This window comes from Myotis lucifugus, unplaced genomic scaffold, assembly GCF_000147115.1.
Source record: "Myotis lucifugus unplaced genomic scaffold, Myoluc2.0 scaffold_7, whole genome shotgun sequence".
Classification (NCBI taxonomy): domain Eukaryota; kingdom Metazoa; phylum Chordata; class Mammalia; order Chiroptera; family Vespertilionidae; genus Myotis; species Myotis lucifugus.
The window spans coordinates 3,118,723-3,134,679 of NW_005871055.1; the positions used below are offsets into that span (position 1 = coordinate 3,118,723).

Sequence of the window (15,957 nt, forward strand, 5' to 3'; positions counted from 1 at the left end):
CAGAATCATTGGGATGGTAAATGAGAAACGGTTACCAAGAGACTCCGATGTAGGTACTCATCTGTTTCTCTTTTTTTTATAGCAACATATAGACTCTAAGAAGCATCAAAAGCCTTGTACCTACCAATGTCATAATTCTTAATTTTTATTAATGAGAAGAGCAGGCACTGAAAACCATGCTTTGAAATTAGTCCTAAAAATATGGACTGGATTTTCCTTAACATGTGATCCTGTATATGCTTATTTTTCCCTGTCCAGGTTTAAGAGCAGGACTAGCTGCCTCAATTGCTGGGAGTTCTATTATCAACAAAATGTTACTAGCAAATATTGATCCTTTCGGTGCAACGCCATTTATTGACCCAGATCCAGATTCAGTGTAAGCAAATACTTCCATAGATTTTGTTTTGGCTTTTCTTGTCACTGTTTGATACTAATGGTAACATTTAAAATGTATTACAATAAATACGGTTCCACGTACAAAAAGAATCATCAGAAAATGTCAGCAGTTGATAATGATGAGCACATTGGCCCTTGTGCAATACAGTGGTTTTCATGACCTGTTCCTGAGGTGGGTCCCTTCCAGCTGTTGCCTTAGACCAGCGGTTCTCAACCTGTGGGTCGCAACCCCTTTGGGGGTCGAACGACCCTTTCACAGGGGTCGCCTAAGACCATCAGAAAACACATATATAATTACATATTGTTTTTGTGATTAATCACTATGCTTTAATTATGTTCAATTTGTAACAATGAAATTGGGGGTCACCACAACATGAGGAACTATATTAGGAAGGTTGAGAACCACTGCCTTAGACAATAAGCCTATGGCGAAGTGAGACTCCGCTCTATACTCGCTTTTCTCTGGAACATTTCATTCACTGACTCTTTCATATCCATATTCATGCTATTCCTTTCACCTCCTTTCTTCTTGGTCTTGCCAAATCTGTCATCTTCCACTTCCAGCTTCTGGGTTTAGTTATTTCAGGAAGCTTTTGGCCCACATTGATCTCTTCCCTTCTTAAACTCCTAAAAATTTTTTGGCAGTTCAATATATCTTCCTTTTACTTCCATGTTTAATTTTGCCTGACTGTATCTCATTTCTCTAATGACAACCCTCAACAACAAGACCATATTTTAAACTTTGTGCTTTCCAAAGTACCTGGAAGAATGGAATAGATCCGGTAGGGTTTTGCTTATTAAGTATTTATCCATTGATAAGAGTAGGAGTGGAGGAGTCTTTCTAATGATGAAAAAAGAGGAGTCTTGCAAGCCCTTCCATTTGTGTGTGTAGTGAGGGCTCATGTAGGAGAGAGAACTGAGATTTTTGTGAGACAGTGGAAAAGCATTGCCATGACTCTTTCTTCATTTTGTCTTGCCCACCATCCCTTTATGTGTTACCAGCATTTACACACATATACTGGAGTCGTGCATAGTTCATGTGAATAGGAAGTGATTTCTGCTCAACTTTACTCTCAGGAATGGAAGCTTTAATGGTGTTAAGTGCTGTGTATAAATTGTAATTGTTATGAACTGAAATTGACTTTTATGTACTTTTCCTTATTATCATAGAGATGGATATTCAGAAAAATGTGTCATGAACAATTACTTTGGGATTGGATTAGATGCAAAAATTTCATTAGAATTTAATAATAAGAGAGAGGAGCACCCTGAAAAATGCAGGTAATTTTGGTAATAGTAATAATGTTATTACATGAAGGCAATTTTACTTTGATTTCATTTATTATCTCTTTTGCTTGCTCTGCCTTTAAAGACTAAATAAATAGTAGTTACTGAAATTGCCTGCCAACATTTATTTTCAGGAGCCGAACTAAAAACTTGATGTGGTATGGAGTCCTTGGAACCCGGGAGTTACTACAGAGATCATACAAGAATTTAGAACAGAGGGTTCAGCTTGAGGTAAGTTTATCTTAAAGTAAAGACATTTCAGGTTATCTTACTTAGGAAAATGATTGTATTTGGCCAAAATTCCTCTTGATTAGTGTTTAAACACTTGAGGGGAAAAAATGGAAGTAGTTACCAACTTTCTACTAAGGAGGTATAGACATTAGATATGAGTGACACAATTATCATAATCATTAGCCCTGAAATTTGAATGCTGCTGTGGAGTCATGGGACCCCGTAAAAAAGGTGGAGCCATGGACGTATATTTATAGGATAGATTTCTAATGGATTTCCAAATTCTGACCCAATGCTATAGTGCCTGAAGTTTCACAAATCCTTGAAAACATTTATTGTAAATAGAATGTTTTAACATAAATGTCTTTTTTGTTCCAATTATTTCTAACAAGTTAGTAAATGAGCATTTAAGTTTTTAGTTTTTTGTTTGTTTGTTTGTTTTTTACTAGTTTAAATAGGAAATTAAGGTCAGCAGAAGTTACTTAATCTCCTCTAGTAACAGGAAAAGGAAGGTTGGGGTCATGTCATGGCTCTGAAAAGTCTAATTTCTAAGACTTTTTTCTTTTACCCTTGGTCCAGGACTCACTGTTTATGCTGATAGGCATTTCATTCCTATCTTGTATCTTTTTATAACCAGCTATTTCTAATGAAGGTATATCTGACATACCAACAAGTGAGCAAATCTTACATCTGCCGCTCAATGAATTAAACAGAGGATTTTTTTATTAAATCTTTATTGTTCAGATTATTACAGTTGTTCCTCTTTTTTCCCCCATAGATCCCCTCCACCCGGTTCCCACCCCCCCCCGACCCCGTCCTCATCCATAGGTGCACGATTTTTGTCCAGTCTCTTCCCGCATCCCCCACACCCCTTTCCCCCCCAAGAATAGTCAGTCCACTCCCTTTCTATGCCCCTGATTCTATTATAATCACCAGTTTATTCTGTTCATCAGATTATTTATTAGTGATTTTTAGATTCACTTGTTGATAGATGTGTATTTGTTGTTCATAATTTGTATCTTTACCTTTTTCTTCTTCTTCCTCTTCTTGAAGGATACCTTTCAGCATTTCATATAATATTGGTTTGGTGGTGATGAACTCCTTTAGCTTTTCCTTATCTGTGAAGCTCTTTATCTGACCTTCAATTCTGAATGATAGCTTTGCTGGATAAAGTAATCTTGGTTGTAGGTTCTTGGCATTCATCACTTTGAATATTTCTTGCCACTCCCTTCTGGCTTGCAAAGTTTCTGTTGAGAAATCAGCTGACAGTCGTATGGGTACTCCCTTGTAGGTAACTGACTGTCTTTCTCTTGCTGCTTTTAGGATACTCTCTTTGTCTTTTGTTCTTGGCATTTTAATTATGATGTGTCTTGGTGTGGTCCTCTTTGGATTCCTTTTGTTTGGGGTTCTCTGCGCTTCCTGGACTTGTAAGTCTATTTCTTTCACCAGGTAGGGGAAGTTTTCTGTCATTATTTCTTCAAATAGATTTTCAATATCTTGCTCTCTCTCTTCTCCTGGCACCCCTATAATTCGGATGTTGGTACGCTTGAAGCTGTCCCAGAGGTTCCTTACACTATCTTCGTATTTTTGGATTCTTTTTTCATTTTGCTTTTCCAGTTGGGTGTTTTTTGCTTCTTCGTATTTCAAATCTTTGACTTGATTCTTGCGATCCTCTAGTCTGCTGTTGGAACTCTGCATAATATCCTTTATTTCAGTGTATGCTTAATTTCTAGTTGGTCCTTTTTCATAACCTCGAGGGTCTCACTAGATTTCTTGAGGGTCTCACTACATTTATCGGTGGTCTCACCAGTCTTTTTGAGGGTCTTACTAAATTTATCGGCCGTTTCTAGAGAGTTCTTGAAAAACCTTAAAAGTGTGGTTTTGAACTCTATATCGAGTCGTTTGCTTTCCTCCATTTCTGTCATTTGTGACCTGTTTCTTTGTCTCTGCATTTTTTATGCTTCCCTGTGTTGGTAGAGTGGCTTTGTGTGCTAGGTGTCCTATAGGGCCCAGTGGCTCAGCCTCTCCAATTACCTGAGGTGGACACTCTTGGTGCACCCCTTTGTGGGCTGTGTGCACAGTCTTGTTGTAGTTAAGCCTTGATTGTTGTAGGTATCACTGGGAGGAATTGACCTCCAGGCCAATTGGCTGTGAGAATCAGCTGTGTCTACGGTGGGAGAACTTCTGTGCTGAAGACACCCTGTGAGGCTAGACTTGCTTCAGTGGAGCTTTGGTGCTCACTGAGTCTGCCCCCTGAGTGTGTCCCTTATGGATCTGAGGAGTTGTAATTGGATGGTCCCACTCTGACCACTGGGTACACTGGCTCTTGGATCTAAGGAGGTGCTAATTTAGCCTCTGCCTGAGGCTACCCAGCAGGAGCTACGAAGAGATCTGCAGGTTCCCCTTCCTTGTTTGGGGTTTGGAGGTGCCCAAATGAGGCCCAGCTATGAAGCAATGCAAGCTGCTGTGGGGCCTTGGGCCTTCTTTTTGGGTGTTCTGGGTCTCTCTGACCCAGCTACAGTTAGTTAGGTAATTTTAGATTGCAAAGGGCCAGGGCATTCATATGCAAAAGCCTCTGCCGCAGCTTGGGTGGGGCGGGGTCTCAGGGAATCAATAGGGCAGAGCAAGCAGCTATGGCTGATCCTCAGCCCTGCCCTAAGGAGGCCCGTGTCTCAGTGTCCTGGTAATCGCTGCAAGCGCCTTTGAGAGAAAGCCGCCCTCGAGTTCTGAGTTCTGCCCGCTCCCAGACAGTCCACTTTCCCCGTATGAGTCTGGGTCCCCAGAGACTCACCCAGAACTGGAGTTCAGAGCAGTCGGGGGCTTGTGACTCCCTCCCAATTCAAAAAGACAGCCGTGTCCTCAGTTGCCAGCCCTTGCCGGGTGCGCCTCAGTACCTCTGCACTTCCGCACCTCCTCTGAGTCTCAGCGTGCTTTTCTCTTTCCTTCTAGTTGTAGAATTTCCACTCAGCCAGCCTTCCTGTGGTTCTGGATGATGTTCGTTTTGTCTTTTCGTTGTATTTTTGAATTTGTTGTGGGAGGCAGCAATTTCCGGTGTTTACCTATGCCGCCATCTTGGTTCTCTAAACAAAGGATTATTATTGTAAGTGTTATTTTAACTCTGGAATGTGGACTAGTGAGTGCCTGGCTCAATTCTTACCAACTAAATGTTCTAGTAAAGATAAGCTTCTTATACTTTCTACTCTAGAGCACTGACTACTTGATCAACTATCTTGATTAATCAGTGCTTTTAAAAGTTAAGATAGATGTTACTCACCGAAAAGGTGAAGAATTTGGAAGGCTTAACACTAGTAAAGGTTGTCCTGACAGCCCATCCCTAGATCAACTTGGGTTCTCTCCTCTGCATTGTACTGTAATCATTCATTGTCTTATCCACATCCTCTAGTTAGCCACACTCTTTAAGGATAGGTAGGATGTTGTATTCATCTTTGTTATCCCAAGTGTCTTGCACAATTCCTGGCCCTGTCCTGAGGGAGAAACAGAGGTAAATAATCATTTAACCATAATTTGGCAAGTACTGTGAACTTTCTGGAATCAGAATGGCCTGATTGCTTTAATTCCTTTAGCTCTTCAGAAATAGTATTTCTAACCTTTTCTATTGGTGGTCCAGATTTAGAGCAAGACCATCTTCCTTGCCCTAGCTGGTTTGGCTCAGTGGATAGAGCGTCGGCCTGTGGACTGAAGGGTCCCAGGTTCGATTCTGGTCAAGGGCACATGCCTAGGTTGCGGACTTGATCCCCAGTGGGGTGCGTGCAGGAGGCAGCCGATCAATGACTCTTCATCGTTGATGTTTCTATCTCTCTCTCCCTCTCCCTTCCTCTCTGAAATCAATAAAAAATATATATATATATTTTAAAAAGACCATCTTCCTTATGCAGCTGCATTTTACACTCCATTTAACATGGGTTTTAACCCTTTTTGAGCTGTGGCATGCTGTTGAAACCATGGACCTCCTCTGAGAATATTGTTTCTAAATGCATTATGTAAAATACATAGACTTAAAAAAGAAACCATTAATATGGAAATAAATTAATGAAATATTTAAACTATTAGAGAGTATGTTAAATTAAGCAATTTAAATAGAACTTCTTTTGAAGATGAGATGTTAATTTTTTTTCATACCATGTATCCAAATAAAGTGTATTCATTTATAAATCTTTAAAGCTGCTCTGAATTTTTTCATTTAAACTAAAAAAAAACACAACACAGCTCAGTTCACCCATTTCTTCTATCCCCCAACCCCTGCCTCTTGGCAACCACCAATCTTTTCTCCGTATTTATGAGCTTTTTTTTAGATTCTATATCTAAGATTATATGGTATTCTGAGTTATTTTAAATGGTTGAATCTAATGGAAAAAAAAAATAAACTGTTGAACAAAATAGATCCAGAGACATAGAAGCATGGAACAGACTGTGGAATCCCAGAGGGTAGGAAGCGATCAACCAAAAAAGTTGTATGCATATATGCATAACCCATGGACACAGACTATAGGGTGGTGAAGGCCTGGGACATGGGGCAGGGTGGGGTCAATGGGAAAAAGGGGGACATATGTAATACTTTCAACAATAAAGATCTAAAAAATAATAATAATAACACTACAGGCTTTGTATTCCAGAGATATAAAACTTCTAATTTGGAACAGGTTGTCTTTCTTTCAAACTATTATTGTCAAAATTCTTTGTGAATCAGCCAATAAATAGCATATCCCAGCAATGGTGAAGCTACTTCCAATTTGAGTTGGTGGACAGTTATTCAAAGGAGTACCAGAAAGATCACTTAGTGGTGTTTCAATGTTTACAGAATAAAACCTGTATTCCTTAAGTTGATATTCAGTGCTTTTCACAGATGTATACCTCCCAGGATTTACTTTATATCTCTCTTAATTTTTAATCCTCTGCTCAAGAAAATAAAGTTAATCTTTAAAACTCCAGGAAATCATGTTTTTATGCACTTTTGTTCAAGCTCTTCCTTTTCTTATTCCTTCGCTGATCTAACTCTGGATAAAGCCTTTTGAAAATTCTCTACCAGTTAGTTGTCATTTTCCTCCTTCTTCCTTAAAGAAATGGAAGTAATAGAGTCTACCGAGGTTGTTTTCAAATAAAATGAGATAACATTTTAAAATAATATATAACAGGAACTACATAATACTACCTAAAGTTTTCCCTCATATTTTAAATTATATGTCCTGGATTTTAGCTATGATGAAGTATCTAAAACCAGGCTGCCATTAAATAAAACAGAGTAGAATATTGGGCAAACTATAGCACGCTTAGAAACTGAAAAGAAGTAGAGCAGGTCTATGATACTGAGAGGAGTAAAGCAAGCAAGGCTCATTTGCCTTAAAGATTGAGATAATTTTTATTGAACTTTAAATGCAATTTTTGTAAAGTTATATTAATTATTTTTAGTGTTAACATAATAATTACATAATGAAAATATAGCGTGTATATTAAGTATGACATCTGCAAACTAAACTCTTTTAAAATGAAGGTTATTCAGTAAGAATTTATTCATGTCATGTATAATTGATATCTTTTTCTTATTTAAGTGATCATTTAATTTTCATCTAAGTGATTACTTAGAAGGCATGGAGTATAAGATACTTCTTGACATACATGTGTGTTTTTGATTTTGGTTCTGACTACTTAAAAAACTCAGTTTGAGTTTATCCAGATACAGAGCACTAGCAAATTACTGGGAGCTGTGAGATATAGATGAAATGGTTAGGACCCTCACAGCAGCCACTTTCAAAGGAAAGCTTAATATACATACTAAGATTATCTATAATAATAAAAGCGTAATATGCTAATTAGACCAGATGTCCTTCAGGATGAAGCCAGAGCCCGAGAAAAGACGGTGCTGGCAGCCAGGGGAAGGAAGGCCTGCTCTTGCACGAATTTCGTGCATTGGGCCTCTAGTGATACTATAAGTGAGAATATCATAACTGACCTGAAAAAAATAACCTCAAGATAAGTATTGATTGATTTGGGTTAAAAGAAGAGGTAAAACCTTTTTTTTGTTGTTTAGTTTGGTTTTCTGTAAAACCTGCTACAGTTATGTACACTTCCAATTTTTTAAATTAAAATCAAAGACCATAAAAGTAATGTTAGGAATATATTTACAGGGAAACAGACATTACCAACACACTTGCCTCCATCATCCTTTGTCTTTGGTGTACTACTGGCTTCCAAACTAGTGGTTTTCCTCTTTTTATCTAACTTCTAAGCTTTTTACCTTACAGTGTGATGGACAGTATATTCCTCTCCCCAGTCTGCAAGGAATAGCAGTACTGAACATTCCCAGCTATGCCGGAGGCACTAACTTTTGGGGTGGAACTAAAGAGGACGATGTAAGTATTTCCTTGCTCTTTCCAGATTCTAGAGGCTGCCCATGTTCCTTGGCCTGTGGCCCCTTTCTATCCTCATAGACAACAAGGGCAGCTTGAGTCTTCTCTCATTGCATCTTTCTGATCTCCTCTACTGCCTTCCTCTTCTACTTTAAATGACCTTTGTGATTACATTGGGCCTACCCACATCATCTAGGATAATCTCCCCATTTTAGGATCCCTAATTTAATCACATCTGCAAAGTCTCTTGCCATGTGAGGTAATATTCACAGGTTTTGGGGATTAGGACAGAAACATTTTGTTTAGGGTTGTTGGGAGCCATTATTCTATCTACCAAAATACCTTTCTGTACTTTTAGTTTTCTAAATTTATGTGATATTATTATTTTTTTTAATTTTAGAAATGTCAAGAGGGTTTATTTGGCCATTGAGGTTGAGTGCTATTTTTGTTTTCTTTTTTATAGTTTCCTATATTAAAAAAGAAAAAACACACAACCTAAGAAAGGTAATTGTTCTAAAAATAATTTTTAAAAGCAAGGACACAATTATTAAAGTATATATAACATAAAAATGAGAAGTGTTATCACCATCTTTGTTTGAAGAGTCACATACATTCAATAATAGATCCTTTGCTTTGAGGCTTATGATATAACAGTTCCACTGACCCATCTTCTCAGAGCTATTAAATAAGCATGCAGGAATTAAAGTATAAATATATTGGAAAGAACTTTTAGTATTTACAATGTGAATATATTCACTTTCTACTGAAGTATAAAAACCTAACATGAGCAGTCAGTTTATTGTCAGCCTGTCACTACTCATTTTTTGTTTGTTTGTTTGTTAATCCTCACCTGAGGATATTTTTCCATTGATTTTTTTCAGAGAGAGTGGAAGGGAAGGGAAGGGAGAGAGAAAGAGAGAGAGAGAGAAAGAGAGGGAGAGAGAGAGAGAGAGAGAGAGAGAGAGAGAGAGAGAAAGAAAGAAACATCAATGTGAGAGAGACACATTGATTGGTTGCCTCCTGCATGAGCCCTGTCCAGGGCTGGGGATGGAACATGCAACCCAGGTATGTGCCCTTGACCAGAATTGAACCAGAGACCCTTTGGTGAGCGACACTCTAACCACTGACCCACTCCGCCAGAGCAGCCTGTCACTACTCTTAAATATTTTAAGGGGAAGAAATTAGTGAGATTAAGATGAATAAAGCTGCCCAGTCAGTGTGGCTTAGTGGTTGAGCATCTACCTATGAACCAGGAAGTCGAGATTCAATTCCTAGTCAGGGCGTGTGCCCGGGTTGTGGGCTCCATCCCCAGTGTGGGTCGTGCAGGAGGCAGCTCTCCCTCTCCCTTCCTCTCTGAAATCAATAAAAATATATTTTTAAAAAATTAGGCAGTCTGATGACAAAAGCGATAATTATCAATGTTCGCAAATTTGGGTCCTGATAGTTTCAGTGAATGTTTTCATTAGGACACTGCTTTATACTGAATTTTTTTTCCAGAGGTCTAATTATTTATGATATAGTAAAAGAAAGTAAAAGGGGAAAAGTAATATAGGTGAAATTTAAAACTTTAGGTTAAATTAATTTTGTGAAAATCCAGTTAACATCAAAGCAAAGTAAGTCTTACATGATTTTTATCCCTTGAGGTTTCTTGTCCATATTCTCAAATGCCCTAAAGAGTTATTGTATTAATATAGAAAGCCCATATACATATTGCTTGTAACACCTTGAAAGATTCCCTTAAAGCTTACCAAGTGAACTGGATCATAATCTTCATGTTCATTAGCTTTAACCTTATGAAATCTATATCCCCTTTGGTTGTGTTTTTTTAGATTTCTTAAAACTGTCATTTTGTCAAGACATTTGAGTTATGTATAAACAGATATTTAATACATTTTATACCAAGATGAATTATGAGGAGCATGAGTATTATGTCCTGTGGGTCTTAAAACCTATTTTTATTAGGTTTGTTTGTTTTAAGACATCTTCAGCGATATCTTTGTCCTTGGGTTATCATTTCCTACTAATACTTCATTTTCTTCGTATTTTTATAATTTTTTAAAACTATGTATATTACAGAGTTTGCATTGCCTGACTTAACTTAAACCTTAATTTCATTAGTGGAAGTGTAATGTCGTTTTTCCTTTCAGATATTTGCTGCACCATCATTTGATGACAAGATCCTGGAAGTCGTTGCAATATTTGATAGTGTGCAAATGGCGGTTTCAAGGGTCATTAAACTACAGCATCATCGAATAGCCCAGGTTTGTTTTTCTAATCGAATCTGACTTCACTACTTGGGACACTGGGGAAGCTATTTCAGATGACTCCTACACTGTATATTCATTTTAAAATATTGACTTTCTTGTCATGTCAGTTGTTACTATGTCATCGCAAGTGGAAAATTATAACATACCATTCCACAGTATGGACTAAACGTCAAGCTTGGATGTGGATTGTCAATTTCTCAGGATGATTTGTATTCTAAAATAACTTGTTTTGTTTCAGTGCCGTACAGTAAAAATCACTATATTTGGTGATGAGGGAGTCCCAGTGCAGGTGGATGGTGAAGCATGGGTTCAGCCTCCAGGGATTATCAAAATTGTGCACAAAAACAGAGCTCAGATGCTAACAAGGGACAGGGTATGTAATCAAAAACATTCCTCCAGACTTTTATTAAGCCTTCTAAAAATATCTTAAATTATCACCAAAAAAAATAGAAATCAAGAGAAAAGGTTGAAATTGCCGTTTAAATCTGACATTTAAGTCATTGTGGTTTTAAATATGAACAAATATTTTAGTTTTTTAAAAAGTTAATAGGTTGTTTTTTTTTTAGGTTTACAGAAAGTGCAGAAAATTTTAATTCTGTTCCCACAGACCTCATCACCTGGACAAGCAAATAAATGCCTCTATTATTATTGCATCTTGTATTAGCACATTTTTTACAATTGATTAGCCAATATTGATATATTATTATTAATTCAAGCCTTTTAGTTTGCATTACTGTTTGCTGTTCATTCTGTAGGTTTTGACAAATGTATAATCACTGGTATTCACCATGACAGGATGATACAGAGTAGTTTCACTGCCCTAAAAATTCCTTGTACTCCACCTATCCATCCCTCCCTCTCTTACCCCAGCCCCTGGAAACCACCAATCTTTATACTATCTCCATAGTTTTGCCTTTTCTAGAATATGCATTTTCATTTATTTATTTTTAAAATATGTTTTTATTGACTTTAGAGAGAGGAAGGGAGAGAGAGAGAGAATCATCAATGAGAGCGAAACATCAACATCGATTGGCTGCCTCCTGCACGCCCCGGCTGGGAATGGAGCCTGCAAACCAGCCATGTGCCCTGACTGGGGAATCGAACCATTGACCTCTTGGTGCGTGGGTCAATGCTCAGCCACTGAGCCACACAGGCTGGGCAAGAATATGCATTTTTTAAATAAAGTCACACACCTAACAAATAAGACTGCCAATGTTTATCCTATCTGTTATACATTGATGATAATAATAAAAAAATTGAAGCTATCTTTTTTTTTAACATTTTAATAACATATTTATCATCAACAATTACATTACTTTTAATTTATTGTGATATGCTGGAAAATTTTAAAGTGTGTTTTTTATACTTATGATTTATTTAATGATGTGTTAAATTAGGAAAAAAACCAATAGATGTTTTAAAGGCATAATATCTAAATACACATTTATTTGGGTTTCTGAGGCTCTAAACTAACAGTTCATTGTAATATTGATTTTTAAATAGGCTTTTGAAAGCACTCTGAAATCTTGGGAAGATAAGCAGAAGTGTGATTCTGGTAAACCAGTTCTTCGAACCCATTTGTACATCCAACATGCTGTTGACTTGGCAACGGAGGAGGTGTCTCAGATGCAGCTGTGCTCCCAGGCTGCGGAGGAGCTCATTACGAGGTAGGGTAGTCCTGCTGGCTTTTGGGCTGTGAGAACTCTGGTCTTGGCCAGTTTTGTTTTATGAGTCCTAATACATCATTTCATATATTTGTGGTATCTAACAGATGAATTTCTGCTCCTTCTTCATTTGCTGCCTCAATACTTGCTGCTCTCCTTCATCAGATCCCCTCCAGCACATATGCTCACACCTGTGTTCTCTTGGACTGTGAACAGGTCTTGCACTTCTTGAAACACATGGAGAGCTTGCCTAATGTACCCAGCACACAGTACTCTTTGTTCCTGTTTGTTTCCCCAGTTTATACGCAGTCTTTACTGACACATATTGCCTTATAATTAATTATTAATTAAATGTTGATAGAATGTAGAAAGAAATGGAATCAATGCTCCCAAGGAGAGTCGGGGGGTGGAGGGGATGGGAAGAGCCCGAGAATCAGTTTCCAAAGATTGAGAGACCACACAGAAATTATTTTTAGTAGACAGAAAGGGAAAAGATAGAAATAACAAGTTCTATGCATGTAAGACATAAAATCACCAAGACCAGGAGTAACCTTCAGAGGGAAGGAGGCACCACAGACAGTGGGGGTAAGTAAGAGCTGCCTTCCCAGGTCACTGTGAATATTGAATGAGACCCACCATGTACAGTGCTTGTTAACACATCATGTCTGGCACATGTTGTGTTCTCTGAATGGTAGCTATTATATTCTTCCCACACCTTCATCTGGACACGATTACAATGTTGAAAAAGAAAAGAAGGAAAATAGAGCTCAGTGGTACTGGAGGCTTACTTGCCCCCTTTCCCTCCCTCCTACCTACTGTCTGCTTCCCGCCCCCTCATTCCTTATTCTCCTCTTTAACTATTTCTCAGACACCTAGAATGTGCTTGATGCTAGAGATACTGAGAAAAAGGCATACACTCCCTACTGCTAGAAACCAAAATTCAAAATTAGAATAAAGTATGATAACTGCCAGATACTGAGTTGCTTAGAAAAAATGTAGGGAAAATGAATATTGAGTCAGCTAAACTCACATGACTGCATTTTTGTACCTTTAGATTCTTATCCACAGAGATATTAGTTTTAGAGTAAATACTTCTCTTTTAGATACTATGGACAACATCTATGGACTCCATTTTACAGTTTACCCCCCAGATTTATCGAGGTATAATTAGCATAAAAATTATATTTAAGGTGTACAATGTGATGATTTGATGTACATTAACACTGTAAAATATTTACCATAATCAAGTAATTAATATATAATATAAAAAACATATGGATGTTCCTCAAAAATTTAAAGATAGAACTATATCATTTTCTTGAAACCAAAATATACTTCCTATATTATCATCCTGTCAAACAACCAAATAACCTTATCAAAAAAGGAAGTACACCTTGTCCAGACTTGGTTTTGGCCAACCTAGTTTGTTTCCCATATTTTTTTTAAATTTTGCAAAAGGTGAAAATCAGGCACACTAGTATTTGAATATCAAATGAATAAATTTATTCATCCAATATTCAACAAATAATTTGAACATGTTCTGTGTGCCAGGCATCAGTTTAGTCACTGGGAATGCCAAGGCGACTGTGTTGCAGTCCCTCTTCTTAATTTGCTGGCATAGTAGTAGAAGGAAGAAGTGTGGCTGAAGTGTTGTCACAGGTCACACAGTGGGTGCTGTGGTCACACAGAGGAGGCCAGAGGCAGTGAGGGAGGCTGCCTAGAGGAAGTGACTGCTCAGCTGAGTCTTGGAAGAAGAATCCTTAGGAAACGATGAATTGAGGCAGGAGAGATGGAAAGAAGAAGATGATTTAAGGTAGAGTGGCATCTAGAATTGGTACATGGGTGTGAATTAGGATGACCCTAAGGTTTCTAGTGAAAGGCTGGATGGATTGTGTTGCCTTTGATAAAGCCATAGTATTCAGGAAGAGGAGCAGATTTTGAGAGAAAGATGATGGGTGGGTTCCATATTAGGCTAAGAGAATTTCAATTACATTAGAAATATCTAGGAGGAGATTCAGTTAGCAGTTGGGAATGTTGATGTGAGTTGATTTGCCTCTTTCTCTTTGAAAATTAGAAAAACCTTTACTCATCTCTATTCTGATAAATAACTTGTTCTTTATGATTTCTCAAGGGGATTGGTGAGAATGCTGAGGTGACATTTGCAAGTTCTTTTAGACCGTGGATATCAATTGTATGGTCCTTAATAATTAAATTCTTTTCCTTTACTCTTGATTAAACTATGTAGGATTTCCGTCTCGTCTCGTCTTTGTTCTACGCTTTCCAGATTGAAGATCATTCTCCTTGAAAATGTGTAAAGCAAAAAGGGTTTGAATAGTCTTGCCTTCTTGCTCATCTGAAAAACCTTACATCATTTTCTAGCAGTTGGAACTTTTCCTCTGTTCTCTTCTTTGGACTCTTCTCTTCCTTAGTGCACTTCAGGATTTTGTCTTTCTAGGACTATTCTTAAAGGCTTCAATTCCAGAGAACGGTGGCACAACAGTCTTTGGAGCTGGATAGACATAGATTCAAATCCTGGCTCTATTACTTATTAGCTTTGTGTATATTACTAAATCTCTCTGAGCCTCATGTCTTCATTAAGTGGAGAAAATTAATCACAGCTACCTTTTAAGTTGTGAATATTAAATTAGATAATATATATAAAACACTTAGCATATAGATGATAAATATGGCAATGTTCTTCCCCAAATCTGTTGTATTTGTTCCGGTGGAATTTTCAATGAATAAAAGATACGTTTCTACTCTCTATATTTGGGACCCCTCTCACTTTCCAATGATACTGCAAAATGAAGTATGACTATATTTTGCTTTTCCAAATAGCACTTCAATATATTTATCTGATTCTAAGCCTAACTTTTTATATAAAGACTAGAGGCCCGGTGCATGAAATTCTTGCACAGGGAGGTGGGGGAGGGCGTCCCCTCAGCCTGGCCTGCGCCTTCTCACAATCTGGGACCCCTCGGGGGATGCCCAAGTGCTGGTTTAGGCCCCATCCCTTCAGTCAGACATCCAGCAGTTGGACATCTCTCTTGTAATTCGGGACCTCTCGGGGGATTCTGACTGCTGGTTTAGACCCTTCCTTCCCTGGCTGCCAGCTGCTGGCCAGGGCCTTCATTCTGTGCCACCCCCTGGAAATCAGCACACGTCATAGCATCATAGCGAGCAATTGAACTCCCATTCTCTCGGTTGAACTCCCAAGAAGACACTTTGCATATTAGCCTTTTATATATATAGATTTTTTGGGTTAGTATTCTTTGTTTCAATGGGGTTTGAATTTTGTAAATCTACTCTGTGCCATTCATAATTGAACATTAAAAAATTTTCTTAATGACCTTTATTATATTTTTAATCTACCACTTCTACACTTCAGAAAAATCAGCAATGTTTAAAACAGTCTTTTCTTCATTTGTTTTGTTTTTGCTTTCAGGATTTGTGATGCAGCCACAATCCACTGTCTCTTGGAGCAGGAACTGGCCCACGCTGTGAATGCTTGCTCCCACGCACTGAATAAAGCCAACCCCCAGTTCCCAGAGGTGAGGAGCTAATGGTAAATTCTCATTCCACAGACTTTTTTGGTGTTACATACATATTTTGATTCTATAGAAAGAACATGATGAACATGATGTAGTCTATATGAATCTTTGCCAGAAACTTATGGTAAATTTGTGGCCAAATTTTTCTTTTATTTTCTTCTCCCTGTCATTTTTCCATTCCTGCTCTTACATCTCT

General features: G+C 37.9%; 1 protein-coding gene across 11 annotated transcripts in view; it reads left to right on the forward strand.

The window, feature by feature from the left end:
• Positions 1-15,957, forward strand: part of DGKH (diacylglycerol kinase eta) — a 144,359-nt gene that overhangs the window by 116,661 nt on the left and 11,741 nt on the right. For 9 of the 11 annotated variants that reach the window (XM_023748243.1, XM_023748246.1, XM_023748265.1 and 6 more), the window contains 8 exons: positions 259-376; positions 1,567-1,677; positions 1,818-1,914; positions 8,175-8,282; positions 10,427-10,540; positions 10,785-10,919; positions 12,050-12,213; positions 15,656-15,761. In XM_023748243.1, the coding sequence (XP_023604011.1) occupies positions 259-376; positions 1,567-1,677; positions 1,818-1,914; positions 8,175-8,282; positions 10,427-10,540; positions 10,785-10,919; positions 12,050-12,213; positions 15,656-15,761 (953 nt within the window). Of the gene's footprint in view, positions 1-258; positions 377-1,566; positions 1,678-1,817; positions 1,915-8,174; positions 8,283-10,426; positions 10,541-10,784; positions 10,920-12,049; positions 12,214-15,655; positions 15,776-15,957 lie in introns of all 11 variants that reach the window. The other 2 variants (XM_023748278.1, XM_023748256.1) reach the window with 2 other exon arrangements.